Source organism: Grampus griseus (genome assembly GCF_964374135.1).
Source record: "Grampus griseus genome assembly, chromosome: 4".
Classification (NCBI taxonomy): domain Eukaryota; kingdom Metazoa; phylum Chordata; class Mammalia; order Artiodactyla; family Delphinidae; genus Grampus; species Grampus griseus.
Genome location: NC_138997.1, coordinates 122,158,139 through 122,185,374, shown reverse-complemented (window position 1 = coordinate 122,185,374; position 27,236 = coordinate 122,158,139). Strand labels below are relative to the sequence as shown.

General features: G+C 37.5%; 1 protein-coding gene across 1 annotated transcript in view; it reads right to left on the bottom strand.

Moving 5' to 3' along the window:
- Window positions 1-24,094, bottom strand: part of SYNPO2 (synaptopodin 2) — a 145,509-nt gene extending 121,415 nt beyond the window's left edge. Inside the window, exon 1 of the mRNA XM_082652644.1 lies at window positions 23,868-24,094. Within this exon, the coding sequence (XP_082508770.1) occupies window positions 23,868-23,972 (105 nt within the window). The 5' untranslated portion in view covers window positions 23,973-24,094. The remainder of the gene's footprint in view (window positions 1-23,867) is intronic.
- Window positions 24,095-27,236: the final 3,142 nt, after the last annotated feature.

Here is a 27,236-nt window from a genome sequence, read left to right as displayed (position 1 = left end):
GGGGACATGGGTTCGTGCCCTGGTCTGGGAAGATCCCACATGCCGCGGAGCGGCTGGGCCCGTGAGCCATGGCCGCTGAGCCTGGGCATCCAGAGCCTGTGCTCCGCAACGGGAGAGGCCACAACAGTGAAAGGCCCGCATACCGCAAAAAAAAAAAAAAAAGAAAGAAAGGCAAGTAATGATGAATACAGAATTCAGAATGATGCTTACATCGAGTCAGAAGAGGCAGAATGATATGGTGGGAGATGGGGGTCCATAATGTTAGATGTAGGTTATTTTTTTAGTTTTTGGTTAGGAAGTTGAGGTCACATGTGCTTATAATATTATTAAAAATAGCTTAAAAATGTGCTGTGAACTAAGGATTATAATTATTCCAATTCTGTGCTCCTGTTGTCCAAAGTAAAAAAAAAAATTTTAAGTAAATAAAAATTCACAGTCTGGCTCAAACACTTTGGAAGGCATTATTTTTTAGAACAAATAATGACCTTATTTGTTTGTTTTTCTGTTCTTTTGAAGGACATTTTTACATCTAATATTTTTCATTATGTAAAGAATACTTCCAAATATCAAAGTAAAACATATAAAATATCAACATATTTAGCACTAAGTCCAATGGATTTAATCTTCCCTAACAACTCTGATTTTGCTATAAGAGTAACTATTGATACTTTGTCTTTCTCTCTCTTTCTCCTTCCAATATCCTAAAAAACACTTTCCCAGACCATCTTTTCCCTCAAGTAGATGCCATCTTCAGTCTTTCTGTTTTCTCACCAGTCACATCCTATTTGCTATCTTTCTTTCACTGCCAAACTTTAAATATAATTGTCTATACTTGTATCTCCACTTGCCCTCCTCTAATTCCCATTCACTTCCCAGCCACTACTATGTGGCTTTCAGCCCTACCGTTCTATTAAGAAACGATCACCCAAATCCTCCTTTGTGTCAATGTATGCTCTTATCATCCTTTTCCTTGAACCATGAAATATTTGTCACTGATAACCCGTTCCTTAAAATACTCTCCTTTCTTAACTTATCAGAAATGCTTTTGCTCTTTCTATCTCTCTTGTGACCTCTTTTAACTTCTTTCATTGGCTCCTTTTTCTCTGTCCATACTTTATAAATTGGTCTTCCCCAAGATTCTGTCCTCTGGTCTCTTTGCTTCTTGCTTCACGTATCTCAGCTATTTCCTCAGATAATCTCTAGTACTGGTAACTCTCCTGAGCCCAGACCCATGCTCTTAACTCTTCATTACATAGCTCCTTCTGGATGTCCAAATTCAGTTTATTTAGAATTAAATTTATTTTCTTTTCCCCGTAATTGCTCCTCATCCTCCTGTGAAATCTTTCAATAAATGCTATATCCATCCCTTTGTCTTCCAAGATAAAACCTCCAAACTACAGTCCATTCTTCCCCTGTTCTTGCCATCCACATCTACATCTTTTTAATTTGTTTGTATTTCTTTCTTTTTCAGCCCCAGTGCCCTTAGCCTAATCTAGAGTCTCATTATTTGTCGTTGGGAGTATTATAACCACCTCCTAATTGTTCTCCATCCTCCAAGCTCCACACTTCAGTCCATCTCCATATTACTATCAGTCATCTTTCTAAGCATGCACCAGATTGTGCCAGTCCCCTGTTCGAAAATGTTTAATGAGAATTTGAGAGAAAGAGTTTCTAACAAATAAGATGATGCATTTGAAAGGAAGAAAACAGTGGCTTTTAATCCCTGGTTTTTCTCAATTTCTCAGTTAATAAACTCAAGAGAGTCTAAGATTTGGTATCTTTTAACTCTTTCCATGATGGTGAGGTGGCAAGATCTTCATTATAGCCTTTCTCACAAAGAGTATTCCTTTGAGTCTGACACAAAGACTTCATGCAAACTGTAGAAAACAAGTGTACAGTTTCGAATGTCATCATAGGAGCATACCAATGAGCTTTTATGCGTGCACAAAGAACAAAACAATAAAAAAAAAAAGACCCAAACGTCAAAGAGGGTCATTTTGAGTAGTATCTGACTGAATTCTGTTTTATACATAACTCACTGAGATTTATCCAGTACTCACAAAAGAGATCATTATAGCACCACAACTGAACAATTTCTCAGAAGATACTAGTCTCTACAGCTGCTTGCCGTTCATTGATCATGCTATGCTCTTGCATGCTCTTGTGTCCGTGTTGAATGTGTTCCCTAGGCCTGGAATGAATTGTCCAGTTCAGGGTCCAGTTTGAATGGTGATTCCTCTGTATTGCTTCTTGATGCTACTATGCAGAATTAGTTTATTCATGATTTTGTTTCATAATCCATTATATATTCATCTCTTTAAAACCTTGTCACCTTCTTAATAGTTATAAATCTGCCTCGTCCATGGAAGTTTAACTTTCTTAAGAGCGAAGACAATGTCTCATTTACCCCAGAATCTAGCATATTTGTGGTATAATGAGAAATATATTTGGTCTTTGTCCCTAGTACCTGACACAAAACTCCTAAACCCTTGGAATTTCCTGAGTGATAGGAGTGTCTTTTATTATTCACAAAGAGGCTTTTTGAGCACACCTGAGTTTATCTAATGAGGTGATTGAGAGTGGGACCCCTAGATAGCCTCAGGATGGGGCTGGTCACCAGAAAGACCAAGTGATTAGGGGCTGGAAGTCTCAGCCCCACCCATTGACCTCTGGGAAGGGAAGCGGGTGCTGCAGATTAAGCTCTATAAAAACTCTTGAACAACAAGATTTGATGAACTTCAAGGTTGGTGGACACATCACTTGCTGGAAAGGTGGTGTACCCTAGTTCCACAGGGACAGAATTTTCTGCACTCAGGACTCTTCTTGACCTTGCCCTGTGTACCTCTTCATCTGGCTGTTCATCTGTATCCTTTACAATATCTTTAATAATAAACTGGTAAGTGTAATTAAGTGTTGCTGCAAGTTCTGTGAGCTACTCTAGCAAGTTAATAGAACCAAGAAGAGGGTCTTGGGAGTCCCCAGTTTATAACCAGTAAGTCAGAAACACAGGTAACAATTTGGATTTGCAATTGGTGTCTGAAGAAAGGGCGGTCTTATGGGACTGAGCCCTTAACCTGTGAGATCTGATGCTATCTCAAGTAGATAGCATCAGAATTGAGTTAAATTTGTAGGACGCTCAGTGTCTGCTGAGATTGGAGAAATGCTTGGTGGTATTGGGAAAAAACACATTGGAATGGTACTTTTTACAAAGCAAGTGGTGAATACGCCTACTGAATTAAAATGAGCATCAGAAGCCAATGCTAAAAATTAGATGGAATCCATAAATCTTGGAAGTGTAGTTGATTTTACCCTGAAATAACTCCCCTAATGGTTATGGACTCAGTTTGGAAAATTACATCAAAAAAATTCTTACAGTGAAGTCGAAGCTATAAACATAAATAATAACTGTGTGTTTAGCTGGACATTTTCCTTATTAATGCTGTCTGATATTATTTTATAAGTGCCGAATCTCAGTGTTTATTAATAGTGAACTTGGCCAACTAAAACCCTAAAGTCTTATTTTTCTGAACTACTATCTAGCTGGTATCACTCATCACCTTATAAAACTGATTTTTTAAATTAAATGCAGAAATTTGCATTTACTGGTACAGCTAGGGCTCCAAGGTAGATGTGTTCCATTAGAAGGATAAGTTACAGGGAAAGAATGATTGCCATTTCTAGAAGTCTTTATTTGAACAGCTGTCATAGGAAGAAGGAGTAAACTTGTTCTATATTTCACTGAAGGCAGAGTTTGGGTCAATGAGTAGAGGTTACAAGTCGGAAGATTTCACCTAAATATAAAGAAACTTTCTCTTTGAGTAATGGTGACCAACGATGAATTCTTTAGATTTTATTGAGTCCCAAGACAAAAACTATTTTTCAAAAGGCTGGTTGCTTATCTATTGTAATGTGGTGTTGTAAAAAGAAGTCCTCCATCTAGGGGCCAGTTGTATCAACTGAGATGTCTCTTTCAACTCTAAGGTTTTATGATCCCATTAATAGTTTCCATACTTTGCAGTTGTTGCCATTCTGCAATCAATCCTATTTTGCACCTAGACTTAAGCCTGTCAATTGATTTAACCTGTTAATTCATGTCTGCCCCAAGAGAAATTTCTCTTTATAAATTAAGCCTGTGTTCTCATTGTATATAGATCTATTATAAAGAGAGAAAAAAGGTCTCTGGATGGAAATGGGACCTGTAAACACAATGATTTTTAGTACATGTCTCATCTCAACTCCTAGAATTAATGACCTAAAGAGCTTCCAAATGTTAGTCAACTCTTAACCCCTTCCATGATGGTGACAAGGCAAGACCTCATTATGACTTCTCAGGCAAAGAGTTTTCCTTTGATTCTGACAGAATTTCATGGAAACTATAGATAAAGCGTGTAGAGTTTTTAATGTTATCATAGGAACGCGCCAAGACACTTTCATGAATGCACAAAGAAAATAAAACAATAACAGAAAGAACAAAGGATCAGGCACCAGAGAACATATTGATATTTCCACTCCAGCTACTTGAAAGGTGACTAGATTCAACAGAAAAACAAGTGGTGAAGGCGGGAAAACAAAGACTGAATTCATCTCAGACATACATCTGAAGTTTATAAGAGAGAAGCAGACAAGGACTATGTAACTGATTCATAATAATAGATACCCAAGATATTTCATGCAAGTATAACACAGGCATTTCCCAATTATCCATGATAATAGAACCAAGGATAGCAAAAAATGAACTGAAATCCATATAATTCGAAAATAAATTTGCCTCAAAATTCCATCCTCGTATCCTTTAGATTTTTCTAAAATCAAAATACTTTCTTATCTTTCCTTCATCCATATTACAGTAAAGGGGGTACTCAGTAGTAAAGGGACTAAAGGACAGACAATGCATAGGAAAATCCAGAATAGATCTCCTGGGTATTTACTGAGGGTCTCTTGTGTGCAAGAAACCATCAGATAAAAGAAATGCAAAATATACTCCCTGCCTTTAAGGAACTTAGCATTTTCTTTGTCAAAAACACACACTTATGAAACATCAAATACATTAGCAGTATATGATTAAGCACCAAATGCTTGGGCATTGACAATACATGGCATTGACAGTTTTAGAGACTAAAGTACTCATATTTTGTTTGGGGAGAGATTCATGAAAACAACTGGACTGAACTAAACTTTGAAGGATTGTTAGGAAAAAAATGGCTGGGTAAGATAAGAACGAAAGATGTGTTCTTGTGCTGTGTTCCTCTAACCTAGCTTAAAATGACCTATTGAACTCGGTTCCCCTACCTCCTCCCACACACATCCACCCACAAGCTAAGCTTTTAAACAATATTGCTTTTCTATGAAATGCTTAGAGGTAGTCAAAATCTTCTAAAGCCCTGGTCCCTAAAAGCATTCTTCTCTCTCTCTTTTTTTTTTTTGGAGGTCAGTGAAGCAGTTTCCCCTGTCTATCCTATCAATTAGCAGAAACTGGCAGTACTTAGAAACACCATTATTTCCCATAAACACATTCACAAAATTAAACAAGTAATATCTAAGCATTTGTGCTCATGAAGATTAAGTGATTTTGAGTGTTGTGAAAACGGAAATCCCCAGTGCAACACTCCTCTTTTAGATATGAGCAGAGGCATGTTCAGCAAGGTCAAAAGCAAATTAAGGGACAGAAAGAAGAACAAAGTCTCAGCACAGAAAAGGAAAAGCCAAGTTGAGTGATGGCGTCTGCATTCTCCACAGCATCATTTGCCATAAGGCCATCCTATCATAAGGAAGAACTGGTTCAAAGGAAGCGTTTGGGTCTACAAAGTCAGGGTTTCTCTCTGCACCTGCAGCAAACTTTAGAGCTAAAACAACAGTGAAAAACAGCAGCATGGGTTGATGCAAAGACAGACTCTAGATGAAAAGCAGCAACACAGAAGGAACCTGAGAACGTTCAGCATTTCAGCTAGATTAATGATTTGGGGGTCACTGCAGAACACAGGCTCTGGAAATGGAAAACCAAAAAATGGGGGGTGGGGAATCATGTTCACGTCATCTGTCTTCCACAAATGGGAGAGACCAGGAGCATGCTGTGAGTGACCAGGAAATGCCATTGTGCAACTGCTGAGTCATCTCATTTGTAGTTTACAGATAGCTTTTGGTATATGGATATCAACTTCTAGAAAGAGTCAGAGATAAGCACCCAGGCTGTGCTCTCTGGAAATCACATAGATATACGTATAATCACAATGCCCCCAGGGACACTAATAATGAGAAGTTTGCTATCTCCTCCTGCATACTCAGGGACAAGTTCACTCACATCCTTATGTGGCAGCCTTCCCGAGGATGGGTGTGGTCCATAATCCACCCATGTCTGCCCCATCAACCACTCTTTCCAGAAGTCTCCAAGACAAAGCTGCCTCTCTTCTAGGAGTGTTGAGGTTCCTGTGTACAAAGCTGGAGACCTGTAAAATCTTCAAGGGGTTAAACTGCAATGTCTCCAGTCCTTGCCACCCCCTCCTATGTATGAGAAGGAAGGGCCAGAGCACACCTTTCCACAGCACTGTGTCACACATTGTCAATAGGACGCTGACACAGCTAATACCCTTAGTTTCGCAGAAGACAGTTCCTACTGCTGCAACATACTCTCCCTCTACTGGAGTAAAAGGTTGTCCCCCCGCCCACACCCCAGCAAGGCTGAGGAAAAGGCACCTCCATTTCCCACAGGCTCTTCCCTCTCCCACACACCCAAACATGTCACCTACTCTATGTCATGACATCCCATGGACATGTTTTTCTCTTGGACTCACTCAGGACCAGCCCCACTGCCTCCACAAAATTAAACTAAGGGCCACGCACATGGAATAGATGGTCTCCAGGTGTGTAAGTTTCCATCCTTTGGATATTTCAACACAAGGAGCTTTATCTTTCATATTCTGCTTCTCTAAGGGCAAATTTACAATCACCAGTACTTTTTGTTGATGCCTATAGGATGTCTGAGAGTACATATGAGCAATGCGCTCACATCTCAGCACAGAGTCATTCCTCCTGGGGCCCTGCTCCAGGCCAGGCTGCTGGGTCTGTCTAAGACCCCTTCTGCAGCACCAGCGAACTGAACAGTAAACCAGAGGTTGTCATTCCTCCATGCTTCATATTCTGTAGGTATGATCTTTTATATTATATATCAGACAAGTTAGGGACTTTTAATTATATTAAAACAAAATTATATAAACTATAATAAAAACTAAATACAGGTTTTGCAATACTTTTAATAAATTAAAACCAAAAAAAAAAAAACAATTCTAAGACCTAAATTTCAATGATGTGTTTCCTAAAAGGAAGGCTCCTCTTGAAACTGACCCTGTGACTCTAAGAAAACAATACTACAATGATATTTATAACAATACTTTTGTATGTGGCTTTATCATGTATACAACCTATTTTCACATGTCTTTCAAAAGAGAGATATCAGAGTTTAATTATTTCTTTAAGATAAGTTTTTAAAATTCTGATTTATCTGACTATACCATCTTGATAATTCCATGGAAAGCTGCAAACCCTGACTCCCTAGGCATTAATACCTCCTTGTCCCTTACTTTTAAGACACTGATCATCTTTATACAAAATTTTTATCCTGAAACAATCTGGAAATTTAATGGAACTGGAACATGTGGGAATTTTTTTCTCTCAAAAATTTTTCTTTCAAGACATTTTTAAAAGTTACAAATCACTATCAATATTTTTAAATGTTTCAGAATGAAAGTATGTTACCTAGATTATGTGATCTTGACATTTACTTATTTTATCAGCCAAAGAGAATTATACTGACTAGCATAATAATGAGTGACATGTACATGATAAGAAAATATCTCTTTGCATATAACAGTTGGCCTGAAATTAATTCAGATACTCTTCATTTTCACTAAAAAAATATAGCATACTCTCAGACTACTTTTAGGGATTAATTCTATAGGAATGATCAGATAAGCACACAGATATATTTTATATATACAAAAGTATTCATATGAACACTATTTGTAATGGTGAAAAATTATAAATAACTTATATGTTTAATAGGGAATGGATTATATAAATTATGGTCAATCCATACGATGTAATTCTATGCAGTCATTAAAGAGATGATGTAAATCAGGATTCATTGACACAGAAAGATGCTCATATTGTGTGTTTAATAAGAAAGCACATTTAGTTCCATTCTTTTTACATGGAGTTGAATGTAAGTATGACTGTAAGTTGCTGTGTGTGCAGAGAGGGGACTGAGGATTCATTCACCAAAATGTTAATAACGTGTTATTTCTGGATGGTATGATTTTTATTTTATTTTTATCCTTTTCTGTAATTGAATTTTTTTACAATGACAGTGTGTCATTTTTTATAATCCAAAAATAAAAGCCATTTTCAGTTCTAGATATTTTTTAAAATCCAAAAATAAAAGCCATTTTCAGTTCTAGCTATTTTTTAAAAGACAGGCTTTAATCCATTTGTGAGGAAGAACCATGATTTGATTCAAAATACTGCACTTCAAGATGTGGAACTAAACTAATCCAGTGCAAGTTTACCAAGGACTATCTCCTTTTTCTCTTTGACACATTTTAGACAAATGAGAGGCGTTTAAAGAATAGATGAAGAATATCAAGCACATTCCCTCTTCTCCGTCAAATTAAAATTTGTTTTATAAGTGAACAGGTAGGTCAGAATGAGTGGTTTTAATCTATGAGATAATCTCTATCCACCATCTCTCTGGGGTTTCTAAGTAGGGTAAGGAAAACAAAGCTTAAAGGCTGTAAATCATGTCAGATCCAGAGTTTGAGTAAATAAGTTAGATTTATAAAAACATCAATTGTATTTAAATCCATGAATTCTTAATGATATTTTAAAAACATGTTGATTACATTTGTGTATGCTAGGGAACTACCTCTTTATTTAGAAAAATAATAAGGAAAGAATAAAGCATTTACCAAAAAAAAAAATCAGAAAATGCTGAATTCAGTAGTAATTCACTGCAGTACAATTTTAAGCATTAAAAAAGTAAAATCTAGCCAAAAAGCACATTAAATTGATACCATTTTGAGAGTTTTTGTTTTACTCATTTATTTATTTATTTATTTATTACATATACGTCCTGCAAATTATGGTTTGGAGAAATGAGAATTAAAGTCCGATAAAAATGCTGTATAAAGAAATGCCCTTCCAGAAAACACTGCTTTATTTTTCAAGTTAACAGAGAAAATATGACCATTCATGGGTGTTTTCTTTCATCTTTTACTTTTTTTAAAAAAACATTTATTTATTTATTTTTGGCTGCGTTGGGTCTTCGTTGCTGCATGCAGGCTTTCTCTAGTTGCAGAGAGTGGGGGCTACTCTTCATTGCAGTGAACAGGCTTCTCATTGCAGTGGCTTCTCTTGTCGCGGAGCACGGGCTCTAGGCGTGCAGGCTTCAGTAGTTGTGGCTCGTGGGCTCTAGAGCACAGGCTCAGTAGTTGTGGCACATGGACTTAGCTGCTCTGCAGCATGTGGGATCTTCCTGGACCAGGGATCGAACCTGTGTCGCCTGCGTTGGCAGGCGGATTCTTAACCATTGCGCCACCAGGGAAGTCCCTCATCTTTTATCTTCTTGATTTAAAATAGACCCTAGCTAAAAGGAACCTTAAAATTACATATTCTAAATCTTTCCTTTTATAAATAGAGGAATTGAGTCAGACAATTTTAGTTAAGGTCACAGAGTAAAGTCAAGTTAGACCAATGCCTAAAATTCACGCCTCCTGATTTCCAGTCCAATCAATGGTCTTTTCACTGAACCTCTTGAATTGGCATCTGGTAACTACATAATATCTAATAAAAATAGGAACACACACACATATAAAGCATATATATCACTCTTCTAATTACCCTTTAAACAAATTGCTCATTAAAAAAGCATCAGATAAAGCTTCAGCATAATCAGGCTTTTCAGTAGTTGCCATTCTCACACAAAAGAATAAAAGATATACATTTACTCATTCATTTATTCAACAACCTTTTAATAAGAATATGGCTTAAGTACCTAGTCACACATATGTGTATGTCATTCACCTTGAAGAGCACTGTTTTAGAAGATGCCAAGAGCTAGGCTCCTGCTTTCAAAGAGTAAGGTGACAATATAAGTGTGGAAAATGCAAATTTTTAAACTAGAAATACCAATGAGAAACAAGCTTCTTTATCATAGCCTTTAGCTCTATCAAAACAATATTTGTTTGCTAAGTACAAAATAGGAAGGCATACTGTGGTCTGAAGTCACTCTTTGCTACCCTAGCTCCAGGAGCCTGGGGCCTGAGTAAGAGCTGTGGTTTGACCACAGTGTGAGTACTTCTAAAGGAAGGATGCCCTTGTTTCGTGCTGTGCCATCCCAGTCCCCTTCTCCCTGCCCTTTACCCTCTTCTTTAATCCTGTGGCAGAAGCATGTTCTGGCTCCTACTTGCCTTTGATACAGATTCTGAACCACTCATTTATTCTTATCATTCAAAACATTTATCCTTCAAGCTTCTGATAAAATTTATGAACTTCCTCAAACAATGTGTACTTGCTTTCAACTGAATGCAATTTTATCCCTTACTAAATTAAAAAGGAGAATCATTATTAATCAGTCAATTAAAAAATAATAGTCTTCATTGCATACCTACTATGTGCCTGGGAGAAATAAATATAAACATTCCATTGCAGAAAAGATCATGGGCAAAGTCATAGAGACCTGGGAGAAGAATTAACATGTCAAGTTCAGGAGAAAATGAGAACAGCCTCCCCGGAAGAAGCAAGCTGCTCAGACCAGAGACAGCGATAGGAGGCAAAGGGCCTTAAAAACCTTGAAAAGGAGTTTCTATGAGAGAAGGCCTGGACTGTGGAAACACACTCCTGGAAAGTAATTCTCCATACTTGTTCATCTCAGCTCTGAATCAAAAAATCCAGCATGTTTTTATCTTTCCATGAAAATCAATTAAGAAAGAGAGATGTATGCAGAACTTTCTCTCTCTCTCTCTCTCTCACACACACACACACACACACACACACACACGCACGCACGCACGCGCGTGCGCATGATATCATTCCTTTTTTCTTCTGCAGATAAGGCAACATCAGATTAGGTGTCTTGCTTAGGAAGCTATAGGGGGAAAGAGAGGCATAAAAAGAATAGAGATTCTTTATAGATAAAGAATGAGAATTAAGAGAATGGGGGCAGTGAAGACAGAGAAGAAGGAATTTTCCTTCTCAAATAAGAAAAAGAAACAGAGGGTAAGAGAAGTTGAGGGTAATAAAAAACAGAATGGAAGACATCATAATGGGATCCTTAATTGAATTTGTGTCTACTGTCAGTCCTGCGCCTGCAGCTGAAGGAAACCCTTGGTAACTCACTCAACATGAAGCTACATGGTCATTTTGGCACAGAAGAAGCAGACAGCGATGAGCTTTCTCTCCCAGATTGCAGCTCTGCCTCAGGATGAAATTGTTCTGATCAACATTTCCCCATCTGGCAGGCAGGCGGCCAAAAGATTGGAGACCTGAAAATGGGTCACTGCGTTTTGACTCCCTGCAGCAGGCCATACATGTAATGTAATATTTACACAATTCAATCTAATATCCGTCATGCTGAGCACCATCCAATGGAAAATGTTATGTTTTTCATGAAAGAAATAAAAATAAAGGTGACTGCTACAGTAGTACCTGACTCCCAAGGCCTAAGCCTTTCACAAACTTTTTCATTTTAGCTTGATCTTGACTGATGAAAATAACTTTCCACTGTTTGAAAAGCTAAAAATACACAGAGTTTAACTACTATCATTTACTTAGAAAAAGCAGCCTTATATAGTAACAACTTCTAATTTAGAAGACAAGAGTGGGGGGTTGGGGGGAGGGACTGAAATGCTCATTAGCCTTCCCCAAAGGCCCTGGCACAGAGTTTTCCTGACTATTCAGAGATCAGCATCCTATATTTACTTACCAGGGACAATTTATTTTTCTTTTATATTTTCAAAGCACTTGAAATGATTCCTTCTCTTTGTGATGATTTCCATATGCTGTTTCCAATGAAAGGGCGATGGCTTACTGAGTGAACATAAGGCCACATTCTGAAACCATTACATGCCATCTCACAGGGAGAGATCCTAAGGACTGCAGAAGCCCTTCTTATGATACTGAGATCCGGATCTCAAAAGGCATTGCAAGGAAGACAGCAGATAACCCTTCAATTTTATAAAGGTTGGTTAAATAAAATTAGAATAACCACAAATGTGATAGCAGTAATTTTTAAAAGCCCTTGAATGTTTCCTGTGTGTTAAGTAATTTGCATGCTCAATTTCTAACCCTGAGAACAATCCTTGGAGCTAGGTGCTAACACTATCCCCATTTTATAAATGAGAGAACTGAAGCCCAGAGACTAATATGATTGAAAGAGTCAGAGTTTACTTGCTCTAAACAGAGCTCAACATAAATATAGGCAAATAATTCTTCATGGCTTGAGGTATTTTCCTTTTAAAAATCTGTATTCAGTAGAAATCAATACAATACTGTAAATCAACTATACTCCAATAAAAAAAAAATCTGTACTATTTTTAAGGGGGACAATCATTTTATTTGGCCTTGTAAAATGTATAACTTAAGGATTTACTGCCTCAAGCTGATTAAACTGCATAACAAAGAAATCTTGATTTGTAATTGATACTTACAAACATTTTGTGAAATGTTGCATTTTATCAACAATAAAAAATTGCCCTGGGTAAAAGAATCATCACAAATAGTTTATTTAGCTTTTGTGCTCTTAACTTTCATTTGGTATCTGGAGTACAAGAGATCGGATTACCACTTTTCTTAATTTCTGAAGAAAATAAATTTGTGTAGAAGACAGTTACTTCCTCCTCTAATTAAAATAATAATAACGACAGACTCCTTTACTGCATGATTACTCTGTGTCAACTATTATCTTAATATACAATCTTTTAAAAGTATCACAAGACATATCATTAACTGATTCCTTGGATCTCAGATTCCTCACCTGTAAAACTGGTGACATTTTTTTTATCTATAAAAACAGCAATTCCATTACATAGTATGCTATTTTACAGATAAGGAAACTGAGGCTCAGAAAAATGTGTTTAAACCTACACGGTAAGTGGTAGCCAGCATTAAAATGCTCGTATCCTTTCAATGGGTCAGTTTCCAAATAATATCTAAATAAGATCATCTCTTTTTTGAAGGAGAAATGAAATTAAGACAAACTAGAAAATATAATAAAATTCTTTGCTCTAGGTCTGACACTGAAGTCAAAATAAACAGGATCTATGTATCAAATTCTATTTGACACTCCTTAAATTCTTCTTCTCTCACTGGGGGAATCAATGTCAGAGGAAGAGGAAAGGTTAATAGAATTTTTAACCAAACATCTACATAAGAAGCGGTAGTAATAATTCATTTAAATAAAGTGTTCTAAAGACCGGCCAGTAGGCTGTTACATTATGAAAAACTGAAATGGATGAAGAGGAACTATGAAGAAAACAGCTCAAAGTCATTCTCTAGGACCAGTATGTTAATCATCTAATGATGGGAACATAACGGCATGGTCAGGGTTCCCAGGAGAGAGTTTTTCATATTTATCACTGTGAAAGACTGGACTTCTTATAGCAATTTCTCATGGAAATGTGTGCCAGCTACACTGGCGTCTTCACAGTTCCTTGAATGTGCCAAGCATGCTTCTGTCCCAGGGCTCTTGTACTTGTAGTGCCCTATGCCTGGAAGACTTCCCCCATTATCTACCAAGCCAACTGGAACTCCCATGGACTTTTATTTTAAACTAAAAAATGAGACGGAGCTCTAACTAATGTTTAATCTACTTTCATATATGGATTGACACCAGTACCCTGGTCCAGTCTGGTCCAGATAGTTATGAGTTTCATACAGTACTTGAGGTGACACCACCGAACAGGGGACAGGGGCTCCTAACACGGCAGAGGGGAAAGAGGCTTCCTCATATGTTCATTGTCTTGCAATATATTATGTTTTACGGTGCTTGATTAAATGAATTTCCATGTTATTATCTAGTTTTAACCCTCACAAAATGACACAAGTTTAAAATATTCCTGAAAGGCAGCTATTGATTAAAGATAACATCTACATTTCAGGCACAAGAGAAAAAGATATATATTCCTTCAGAAACTCTTCATCAGCCATGTAGCGAGATTAAACACCATTACTGTTTAATCATATGTGACAGGTTGGTAAAATATTCAAAATTACCAAGAACACTATTTGGAATACGGATTTATATCCACTGTTGTCAGAGAGGAACTTTGCCTTATTGTGCTCTATGATATCAGCTAGTGTTCGTATGAAGTAGTCAGGACTAAGATATTTCATAACCAAGCATCCAGAGCATGAAAAACTTCCAGATTTGTTTTTTTTTTAACAGTGGTTGAAGTCAGGCAATACTCGATTTAAAACATTACAGAATTAAACCAAATGATAATGTTTAGAAAGCGTCTCATGGATGCATTTTAAAATGGTTAAAATAATACAATATGGCAACAAACCGAGATATATTTTTTATCAGCAAATATTGTTGAAGATGTAAAGAAAAACCAGGAAATTGGTAGAAATAATATTAGACCAACCTACATGTTGGAGGAGTTTTGCTGTAAAGTTAAATAAAAGAACATATGTTTCTGGTATATCCCAGCCTACAGTATTTTCTTGATTCTATTTCAACACTGAAATAGATGAAGAACTACTCCTTTGGAGAGCCGATACAGAAAAATACTGGAGATAAGTTCTCAAAATAAACGAATTCTTTAATTTAAAAAAAAATCAATGTTTTATGGGAAAAATGTAAATAAAACCACTGATGAAGTAGCCGCCTTAACAGGGATTAACAAAGAAAAGATTCTAGGGTAGGTTGTGAAGTGCCTCACATAAAATTCATTCAGTACATTATTTGTAGGAAAGTTACGTTGAAGAGAGAAGCAAAATAAATGGAAGACAAAAGTGCAAAAGTGCTGCAGGATGTCATCAATATGGTTAATTGAATAAAAACTCACATTTAATATATACTGGAATCTATAAAGCATGTTGCAGTGATATCGGGAGTGCAGGGGGTCGTTCAGAGCATGCACTTTGGTGTCCAACTGGCCTCTGTCCTAGGCCTGCCTGGACCTGCTCTACCACCTTAGTTATTCACCTAACTTCTCTAAGGCTCAGTTTTCCCATCTGTGAAAAAAAGGATAGTTAAGCCTACTGTGAATGATATGATACATAAAGCACTTAACTGTACAGAGATTTTTTTTAATGTTATGGTTATTTTGATGATATGATGGGGAGACTTTGAAGTATTTTTAGAAGTGGTATAACAGGTGATTTAGAACAATCTCTCTGGCAGCTCTCTGTATCATGAACCTGAGGAATGTGAAACCCAAAGCAGGGAGACAGTTAAAAGGCCAAGGTAGTTATCGAAGAGACAGCTAGTGAAGGCCTGAGCTGAAGGAGTGGGAGTAGACACACCGAGCAGGAAGTGAGTGAGCTACTGAGAAGGTAAATTCAGTACCGCCAGTTTCCACCTCAGTGCGTTGGTTTCATACCCCTTTAATGTGTCTTAAGCTACATGGTAAAATTCTGAAACATGGTCCTACTGCTAGAAAATTTTTGCTTCAAAAATAAAGTAGCATGCATATATACACTAATATATATAAAATGGATAACTAATAAGCACCTGCTGTATAAAAAAATACATAAAATTCAAAATAAATAAATAAAAAATAAAGTAGCATGGAATTCCCTGGTGGTCCAGTGGTTGGGACTTGGCACTTTCACTACCGTGGCCTGGGTTCAATCCCTGGTCAGGGAACTAAGATCCCGTAATCTGCAGACACAGCCAAAGACAAAAACAAATAATAATAATAGTAAAGTAGCATGTCATATTTGTTAAGAAGACATGGGAAATCTGATTAGAAAAAAATTTTTAAATCTATCCTTCAGAAGACAGAATTATGAACGTTTCTAGTCTGTTTCTATTTCATTTCCTAAATTATTTGTTCCAGAAACAAAAGTTTCAAATAGTGATCTGACACTAATTTAAATTAGTGAAAATATACTTAAAGTCAGAACAGAAGAAGTAGGTGTAGTTTATGGGACTACAAAAATCTTTCCACCATGGTCTGTTGAGGTCTTTCTTCCCTTCTTAACTGGCTGTTCAAACTACACTAAACCCCAAAATGTGTGTAGGAGCTTAGAAGACAAACCCCAGAGTCAAACTGGGTGAACTCCAGGTCTGCCCCTACCTACCTGTGTGACCCAAGGAAGTCACTTAACCACTTTCTGCCTCTGTAATGGGGATCTTAAATGGGGGTAACCTCACAGGGTTCTCCATTATATTTAAAAGGTGATCAAAGAATTGTCCAGCACCCAGTAAACATTAATATGAGTTTCTTAAAATTATCTCCAGAAGGCAATAAGATGTTGGGAGGAAAATGATATTCTGAACATTATTATAGATTTTTTCCAGAAAAAATAATCTGTGTCCTAAAACGGTGAAATTCAAGCCAGGTAAGTTTTGATAAAGGAAGGAGTATTGCCTAAGTAGGATCAGATAGAACACAAACACATAGTTCTGTTCAGGAAAAGTCATCCACTACATTGTTTTATCAGTGCAGTACCCACACTGCTTCCAAAGAAAAGTGGAAAAGCTAGTCTTGGGTGAGTAAGATTATAAAAAACCAAAAACCAATGGATAGGAAAACTATTTGTTACATAATCAAGTGACACAATCTTTCATTTATAATGTTTCAAAGAGTAAATCCACCACATTTTTTAGTACTTTATCTGAAACACACCAGATTTATACACAAGTTAAGGAAAACTACATCCAGACTGTCATAACACAAAACTATATCTACTATCGCTGATGATCTGCCACATGCCAATGGATTTCACAAAGACTTTGAAGATACAGTTTGTTGAGAATGTGGCCATTTCTGCTTTTTAATAATAAGAAAAGAATGGTAAATAATTCAGAAAAATTAAGTGCCTAAGATAATTCAATACTGTAAATATGTTCTCACTGATGTTGGTCAAACAATGAAATATTCCCCAAAGAGCAAATGTTATATCTGTTTCTCAGATGAGCTTTTAACTTCATGAAGTTGTTTACTCTTTCAGATTATTTAATGAAGCTGATGCAGGAATTCTCCATTTCCTTTTACAAAAACCTCATGGCATTTAGTTTCATCATGAATCTGTTAGAACAGACACAATAAACATTTTGGAGTCCATATATTTTTCAGGTTTATTTACAATAAACCAGTTCCCTTTCCAGTCTTGTCTCTCATTGCACGTTAGCTCAGAGATGCGTTTCCTGTAATCCTTACAGGAAGATTATAAAAACCCCTAATGGGCCCTCAGGCCCATTAAAAGAAGAAATCTTTACAAATGCTTTTAAAGATCAAATCTTAGATTGGTGACATTCTGATACAATTCTGTATCGAAGTCACTGCAATGTTCAGCATTACTAAATGATATCCTCTTCTCTTATCCAGGATGATGCAGAGTGATATGATGCCCCTGCTAGAGGGAAAGAATCATATTTGACTTAAGGCTGTTTTATATAAGATTTTTTTCAAATAATTTTTTTCATAATCAGTTTTTTTATCTATAAACTGAGAATAATAAAACTTTGTCTACCCCACCAGTATCAAAGGAGATAATATATGTTAACACACTAAGACGATTGTAGGATAAACAAATGAAGTATTTGTAGCTAAATATATAAATTAGCTTATATTCCTGAATACATTAACTAACAGAGGGAGCTAAATTATTTTGGAAGCTGACCTGTCTTTTAAAACCATTACCATGAAAAATATGCAAATATTATCCAGTTAGGTATAATGTGTATGTCCCAATGATATTACATACTGACTTTTGGAATTTGCAGTATGAATTTATTAAAAAAAAAAACAATCACCTTTATACCCAATAAAAGTTTAATACCCAATAAAAGTTCAGAGTACTTCTAACTTGAGAGTTCTAGCCTCTAATAAGTGTTCAAGAAATAGGTGTTCAAGAAACACCTCTTTAGACTTAACCAAAGGTATGCATCTGCCTAATAACGAAATGCATCCCAGGTTATAAAGTACTGATTCACATTCAACAAAAGAAGAAGAAAAGGAAAAAGAAGTAGTTTACATTTCATTAAGCTCAAAGTCAGATTTTCATGCATTCTACCTGGAAACAATAGCTTCAACATGATCAATGGAAGTCATATGAGTTGGTGATAAGTTTTCAATCTAACACACATCAAGTATGTGTGATTGATAATATGAACCTGTATGATGGAACTGATGTTTTTGAGGAGTGCCTATCATTCTGTTATAAATGTGAAACTATTTTATTTCTTCCAGTAACTGCTTTTGACTACTATTATAAAACTAAATCCCTCCCTTAATAATACTTTGGTCAGATCCCATGCATTTCTGGTGGCTTTTGGTTATTAAAACGGTCTAGTCCGATTACAGCTTGATCTAACACCTAACTCTAATCTCTCTCCCTAAGCACGGTGGCTGGCTTGTGGCTCCAGGGCTTGGCAAGAGGAGGAAAGTGCTGTCTGCTCTTTACCAGCCTCCCACCCACTCCTCCCAGGTTGAAGGCAGGAAGGAAGGCTGGAGAAGGAGGGGGAAGGTAGATCTATTTATTCATAACTGAATGAGGTGGCATTTCTCTCTTTCTTGGTTTTTGTGCTTCTCTGGTTAATGTTGAGTGGCCATCACTGTCCTCTCTGCAGCTGGTGTCCAAATGCGGGGACACTTGTGTGGTTCCTTCTAGGAGCCCTGGAGGGCTTTGCCCTGCATAGTTCCCTAACACAGGAAATAGGGCTCCTGTCCAGCACTTCTCTAGCCCTTCCAAGCCCCCAATGCCAGCTTGTTCCTGCCAGCCCCTGGCTAAGAGCTTGGCCTTTCTGGGTAGGCCAAGCAAGATGGCTCAAGTCCTGCCAATGACTTTCTGTGATATTCGTTCATCCATGGGAAATGCAAGGATCCTTGCCTTACTAAATGGACAGGTTCCTATTCATTCTCTCTCTGTTTCTCTTTTTCTCTCTCCTTTTCCCTCCTGCATCTTTCTCCAGTTTTATTCCCCCCACCTTCCTCTCCCTACCCCCATCCCACTGTTCACATAGGCACTAGGCAGGCCAGCAACTGCACTGACAAGGAAGACGTCCTACCAGGGATGCACCTGGAACATTTCCTGGCATATGACAAGGGCCTGATAAATGCGAGCTACATATGGACTATGTCTAGATAATGGCAAGGTTCATGCATAGTCATAGTCATTATTTTATCTCATTGTCCTTCAACAAGTGATCTGTCTTAAAACATGCAATTCTACAATAAAAATTTTATGTAACATCTGCTTAATAGATTTAGCTAGTGTGCACGGATTTCTATAAGCATAGCTATTTTTAGAATTTCTAAAAAGTGCTCAAAAAAATCAATAGATATTAAGTGATCAGTCATATTTACTAATAAAGATGTTCCTAGGTTTCCATTTGTAGTAAGGAGCATTTATCCTGAAATATACATATTTAAACATAAAAATCTTTCCTATTTTTCCCTTTAGAAATAGCTATGTTTCTTGAATTATTCTATCTGAAACATTTTAGATACCTCACTGATGTCACTAAGGGATATGAATTATGTATTTGAATGTGCTTTGCCTAAATACTTTTATTCAAACGTTTAAAGAGAGGATATACAATAATAGATGAGAATCATTAAATCCACCTTGCCTCATAAAATGGATGATTGTAATTTGTCATCTAAATTTTAATAAAGTTATTTGAAACTGGATTAAAATTCATTTTAATAAGTACCATAGTGGTCTATACTTTGAAGAAAGCTTCCATTTCTTTATTTTAAATAAATTTATTTATTTATTTTTGGCTGCATTCAGTCTTCGTTGCTGTGTGCGGGCTTTCTCTAGTTGTGGCTAGGGGGGCTACTCTTCGCTGCAGTGCCTGGACTTCTCATTGTGGTGGCTTATCTTGTTGCCGAGCACGGGCTCTAGGAACGCGGGCTAAAGTAGTTGTGGCTCACGGGCTCTAGAGCGCAGGCTCAGTAGTTGTGGCGCGACGGGCTTAGTTACTCTGCGGCATGTGGGATCTTCCCGGACCAGGGCTCGAACCCGTGTACCCTGCATTTGCAGGCGGATTCTTAACCACTGCACCACCAGGGAAGTTCCCCATTTCCAACCATTAAAACATGTAAAGAATAAACAGTCTAAACATTTTTTGTTCATGATTCTCAAAATGTGAGTTATTTCTGAATCATTCATAAGATCTGTTTGCAAAACAAAAATTTCTCCCCATTTCTTTATGTGGAGATTTTCCAAAGTGATTTTCCAAGAGTATGTCCAGGGACATAGCCATGTAAGTAGATGTTCCAAATAAGAGTTTTGTAAAATAAAAGTGCTAACATACTTTTCATAAGGACATCTGCACAGACACAATGGGGTTTTATGTTGTAATTACGTCTGAATAAATTTGTTTCTGTGGATGATGTCTTGGAAATATACCTTGCAAGAGTACTGTTTTATGACTCTGTATTAGAAATGTTTGCTTCTCACCACATATATTTAGAACAGAAACTAAAAGATATATAAACATTTAAAAACTAGGGCAATGTTATTGATTATTTAGGGCCTTTTAGAAATTCAATTTATCTTGAAAACAAAGCAGAATTTTATGGCCTTGAGCTTCAATGTCAATGAAAATTTTTATTATTAATATTTCTGTTAGTGATCTTTAAAAGTTGGGGTTCACCTACAGTTCAGCCAGCGAGCCAAATACTAAAAACATTTGAATATCTTTCAAAAATGACTAAACATGTCACTAGAAGGATATTTACTGGGAATTATAAAGCTATTAAATTCTGATCATTCTTAATATTAGAATTACTTTTTTTTCTTTTTCTAAAAATATTAGACTAGTTTTTCTTTTGCTATTTCAGCTTGCTAGATTTTCATTCTATATAGAATTATTGAAAATCCAAACACTAGATATTTACAACGAGCCAAAAATTTGTTGTTATCTAAAGAGCAGCTTTGTAGAATACCCATTTTAAGGGGCATGATTTAAGCACTGTGTGAAAATTTCTTTTTCTTGAAAATAATCTCTTCCGTTTCCAAACTATTCTTTTGCATGTTCTTCAAAACTGTGAGCATTTTGTTTGCCAGCAACCATCCCCTACTCAGCCTTTCTGTCTCTTTTCTCTTCATCCTCCTACTTGGAGGTAACTTGGCTCTAATAAGTTTTAACCAGTCCTTGGAAAAGAAGAAAATCTATGCCAAGCAACATACACTTCACCTTGATCTCAATGAGAGACCTTTAGTAGAATTGAGTTGACTTAATGTTTTGAGTGAAAAACAGTGATTCCAGTGAGGCCATGGCCTTGATAACGTAGAAATTGACAAGCACTTTGTTCCAAGGGTTTTTGGGAACAAATAATGCTAGTAATAAGAAATTAAATAGAATAAGTTTTAATTAAATATAAAACCCCACCAAGAAAAGTGGGCATTGCCAAAGAAATTTAGAAATTATACCTTCTTCAGAAGGCTCTCTGGTCACTTTTACATGTGGCAAAAAACTATAGATTATTGTCTCTCTCTCTCTCTCTATCCCTCTCTCTCTTTTACACACACACACACACACACACACACACACACACACACACACACACACTATAATTAAGGCAAACATCCAGGTGCTTTCATAATATTTTAAAATCAGTAACTTTATAGCAACACAAACTAAAAAATTAAAGCAAACATCCCGATGCTTTAATATAATGATCTTTTTAAAACCAAAAATATATTTCCTGGGTATTTTAGGAGAGATGGGGGGAGAGCAGGACTAAATTTCTTGATCCTCATACAGACTAATAGCCTCTTTGAATCCTGGTAATAGAGATGCTATCAGCAGAGGAGCACCTCCGAAACACCCTTCACTAGCAATTTGCTTCAGTTCTTCAAAAAATCACACAGTGGTTCCACTTTGAAATAAGCACATCAAGAAGTCGGGAGAACCCATTCTATTCTGTAGGTCTGGCTATGAAAGAGCCACCAGGAATCACAGCTTCTAGCCACTCCTGTCCCCACATTTTAACTGGTAGGCAAATGATTCTAAAACTGTACACTAATAGGGCTGTAGAAAACTCGAGCAACATAGAACCTCACTAATGGTAGAGTCCAGTTTCCACCGTACTTCTCTCCTTTTCCCACCCCACTCAAAATCTTTGTCTCTCTCTCCGTCTGCACACACACACACAAAGACACACACATCAGATGAATCAGGAAGGGTGATCTGTCTCAGGCCCGGCTGCAAGTTAGATCAGAGCTGGAATTAGGACCCAAATCTCAGTAACGGGAGCCAGCCGACGGCTATTCTAGACCCGGGACAAATCCACTTCAGTCTCATGAATTCTGTATACGCTGAATTAGACATTAATATTTTGTCTGATGTTGGCTGCCATTCACTCCTAAAGAAACACAGTGAAACCAACCACCTTTCCGTACCCTTTAATCACTCTGCCAGTTCCAAGCCGAAGACCAAAGACCGGAGGCAAGTTACTTAACCTCTCAGGGTTCTTTCCTCATCTAAAATTAGCGGGTTGAAGTGGGAATCTCTGAGGAACTTTTCAGTTCTAAAAATTTCTGCTTTCTCCCGTTTCATGCTTCATTCCTGATGTTTGAAATTTTCACTAGGTGGCAGGATTCCACCATCGCATTATGAAAGGATTTTCCTATGGAAGCCTGGGCGCAGAAAATTTCAAAGAAACTCCTTTCTTCACAGTGAACATTAAGAAAAAAAAAAAAAAGCCAAAGGGAAAGAAGAATAACTACAAAGGCCAGTGGTCCATATATTTCATAAGGATCTAGATACATTTTTAATGTAAGTATAAAACAGGAAATTAATCAAACATGTTCTTTCCTATAGTACTTCAATTTAGTATTACAATCAGGTGAAAGTCTGCTTATTTTCATGTATTTAAACATTTGTTTTAGCTGAATCACAATTAGACAATGTCAGATCCCCTCAAGCAAACTGGTAAGCATATGGAGCTAAGAAAAAAAAGCAATATAATGGAAACACAAACATCTAAAATATTTTAAATCATTATTAGATGCATTTCAAAGTTACCTCTAAGTACTTAAAATATATTTCCAGTGTCTTTGAATTTTATTTTGAGCACCTAACCAGACGAATGCACATGATAGAACAGAGTACTTGGATTTTTGCATTTATTAGCCAACTCCTTAAAAGAGTATTCTTTCAAATAGATTTTACGGCATCTTCATCATATTTTTTAAAAATTATTGCCCCAAATTGGGCTTCTCATAAATGCTGTATAATAAATGTCATTACCAATACTTTATGAGGCCCCAAAAAAGCCAAGCCAATCGGTTATGCTGAGCTGAGCACTTCTCCTCAGCCAGAGCCAAGGAAAGTGACATGAAACAATAACAACTGCAGATTCTAATATTGCCTAGAAGAAACGTCCCCAAGCGTCTTGCTGGATGCCGGAGAAGAAGCTAATTACGTAGGCTTTTGTTCAGCTAATAAAATATGGCATGCTTTCTTCCCCATTAATGGCTGATTAATTACATATGTGCTATATGTTACTCTCCAAAGTTTCTTTGGTAAAAACAAAACAAAAAAACCCACACCCTAGAAAGATTCAATGTCAGCATCAAAATCAAACTAATATAGAGACTACTGGATCAGAACTTGAAAAACCATCAACAGGTTGCTTTCCTTCCTTCCTTCCCAGCCCAGAACCGTGATAACCCATCCTCGATGGTCCTACCTTAGCAACTTGTAAGGGCTGCTGCTGCTCCTTGCCACCTTGCAGTCTGAAGCCCCAGGGCGCCCCTCCGGTCATGGAAATGCAGATAAAATCCCCGGTGCCCATTTTCTTCTTTTAGCTGGGTAACATGAAGAGCTTGAAAAGACAGACGAAGCCTGGGTGCGGTTGAGGCTATGCCGTGAGCTTCGGGCTCCCGCTAGGGAGGCAGGACTGGGGCGCGCAGAGCCTCCGCCGTAGCAGCCGCTGCTGCCCCGGCCGCCGCTTCGAATTTGCGCTGCTAATGGGATCCTTCACAAGGCGGCAGAGGCGCTGGAGGCATCAAGCGCACAGCCCACTCTTGCGTCACGCTCCTTTGCTCAGCCCACCTTCAGGAACGGAAAGAGCCTCACACAGAGGAGAATGTCCCCCATTTGGGGCAAGATGCGGGGCGGGGAGGGGAACAAAAGTTCTCTAGCTCTAACGAGAGAACCCAACCCTTAAAAGAAAGGATAATAGGAAAACTTTCACTGAATAATTCTATAAATAGTAGAGGACAGATGAAGGTTTTAATCTCCAAGCCGCAAGTGACATCCTAAAACATGAGCTCTGAGAAGTGAACTACTAGAGGATTAGATTCTCTCAAATAAATGTTTTGAGAATTACCATATTGATGATTGAAACAGACAAAAAGAAGTTTAAGTGGGTTAAATTATTATTTTTCTTAGCTTTTGCTGTCTGTAGCCTGCAGAACTAATCTGCAGGAAATAAAAGAAAGCGAAACATTTATTTTTAAAAGACAAAAACCTTGTACTCTGAAAAGTGCTTTTCTGAACTGGTGCTTATATAGTTCAGAAGAAGGAGAAGAGAGACAGATAAAAAGAGAGAGGGAGAGACTATTTCCCCCTGGAAGCTACATTCTTATAACTACATCTATTGCCTGGTTTGGAGTATTTTAAATTTAAATAAGTGTTTCATTTTCTTCCTTCTTCAACAGGAAGGAAACTTCTTAAACCTGAATAGTCAGCCAACTGAATACGATGTCACCAACAAGTTTCTTCTTTTTAGTCTTTCATCTAGTGTTCTGAGTCTGGGTGGTCCAATATAAAAGTTGATTTTATATGTGGCCCAAAATAGTTTAACGTTTTAAATCTGAATATGACCTACCCAAAATTGCACAAATGGAACATTTTTATTTTCCCATAATACTTTTATTTTCCATGACATTCATCCACATAAAAACACACTAAATAAAGAAGAGCCTGGGAAAGTTAGTTTGTGTTACATGTGGCACCAGACCAGTGACTTCCAGACTCTGCCTGTTTCAGTACTAGGAAGCATCATACAAGGAAGATTTACACAGCCCTGCTCCCAGAACCCAAATGTGTCCTTGATTTTATTTGTGCCTCATCACTGGAGTAAGAAAGACCATGTAATCAGAGACTGGTGGCTCCAGAAGAGACCTTTAGAAGGTCATGAAGACCAGATTCTCATCCCAAGTTTTCTTCTCTTCAGAGAGGTGAATTGACTTTACCAAAAATCTTTCTTTGAAAAAAAGAATTTTACAAGTGACATCCTAAAATATGAACTCTGAGAACAAAAGAAAAAGAAAAGAACTTTTTACATTTGTTTGTTCTGCTTTCTCCTGTCCCTTCCACTTCTCACCCACTCCAGTCTAGCTTCTGTCCCCACAAAAGGAAAAGCTCTCAGCAAGGTCACTTATGACCTTCTTGCTTTTGTGTATCCCTTAATATTATTGACCACGTCCTCCTTAATTGTTTTCTCTCTTAGGCTTCCAGGACACAGCATGCTCTTGGCTCTGCTCTTGCCTGTCCAACCACTCTTGCCTTTGGCAGTTCTTGGCCTCTACTCATCCATTAAATGTTGGTGTTCTGTGCCAGGGCTGTGTCCTGGACCTCACCTTTTCTCACTGTAGACCCTTTCTACGTGTTCTCTCATTCACCCCACAGAATTTAACTTCCCCCTTCAATCCCAGACATCTTTCGTTAACTCCAGGCCAGTATATCTAACTGCCCATTATACCTCTTTCTATGTGACTATATCAAGACACCTAAAACTCAATATATTCAAAATCAAGTTCATTATTTCTTCCCAAACTTCTGTCTTCTCCTCCTATGTTCCCCATCTCAGGAAAATGGACTAACCCATTACCTTTCTCTTATGCATGGTTCCCTTCAACCCTGACTTAAATGTAAATATGACACTGGAGACTAGAACTGGGGCAGCCATATTGTGACCATGAGGTAAAACCAAGAATAACAGCAAAGACTCCAGTTTCCGACTGAATTAATGCCAATAGCTATCCACCTCCAGTTCTCTTATTGTGCAAGAAAAATAACCCATACTTCTTTAAACTGCTGTAGGTCTAGTTTATTGTTACTTGCAGCCAGCACGCTCCTGACTGCTGCACTCAATGAATAGCTTCTCCATCCAACCAGTTCTTTCAGACAGTGAAAGAGGAACTGATATACTGCTATACTTTATTAGAGATTTATTCTGTTAGGAACTTGCCATATAGTATTTTAAAATATTTCTTTGTATATTTATCCTCAAAGCAGCCATGCTAGGTAGTTATCAGTGTCTCCCTTTTGCTGGTAATTAACTCAGGCTTGGATGCTAAGTGTAGAGTCAGGATCTGAACCTTTGCTGTCTGAATTAAAAATATCTGTTCAGGGCTTCCCTGGTGGCGCAGTGGTTAGGAATTCACCTGCCAACGCAGGGGACATGGGTTCGAACCCTGGTTCAGAGGGATCCCACGTGCCACGGAACAGCTGGGCCTGTGCACCACAACTACTGGAGCCCGCACGCCTGGAGCCCGTGATCCAAAACAAGAGAAGCCACTGCAGTGAGAAGCCCTAGCACTGCAATGAAGAGTAGCCCCCACTCACCGAAACTAGAGAAAGCCCGTGCCAGCAACAAAGACCCAACGCAGCCAAAAATAAAATAAAATAATTTATTTTTTAAAAAAAGGAAAAGTACCTCCCCCTTTGGGGCAGAAATGTTAATGTGCCATTTTAAACCAAAAAAAAAAAAATCTGTTCTTATTGCTATCCTATCTCCAGGCCTTATGTTTTTCCTTATGCTCATCTCATGCTTCCAATTACTTATTAAGACCTATGGATCCAACTTCTAAATAGATGGCAAATTTGCCCCTTCATCCCATTTTCACTGGTATGATTACTTCTATCTCTGTGCTGGATTGCAACAGTCTCCTAACTAATCTCTCTGTCCCAGCCTCGTTTCTACCCTCAATTCACTTTTCACTCTAATAGCCAGTGTAAAATGCCTGAAATGCAGTATCTACCTTGTTTTCTCTCCGTTGAAAGGCTTCAAGGTTTTTCAGAAAAGTCAAAGCTCCTTTACATAGATAAC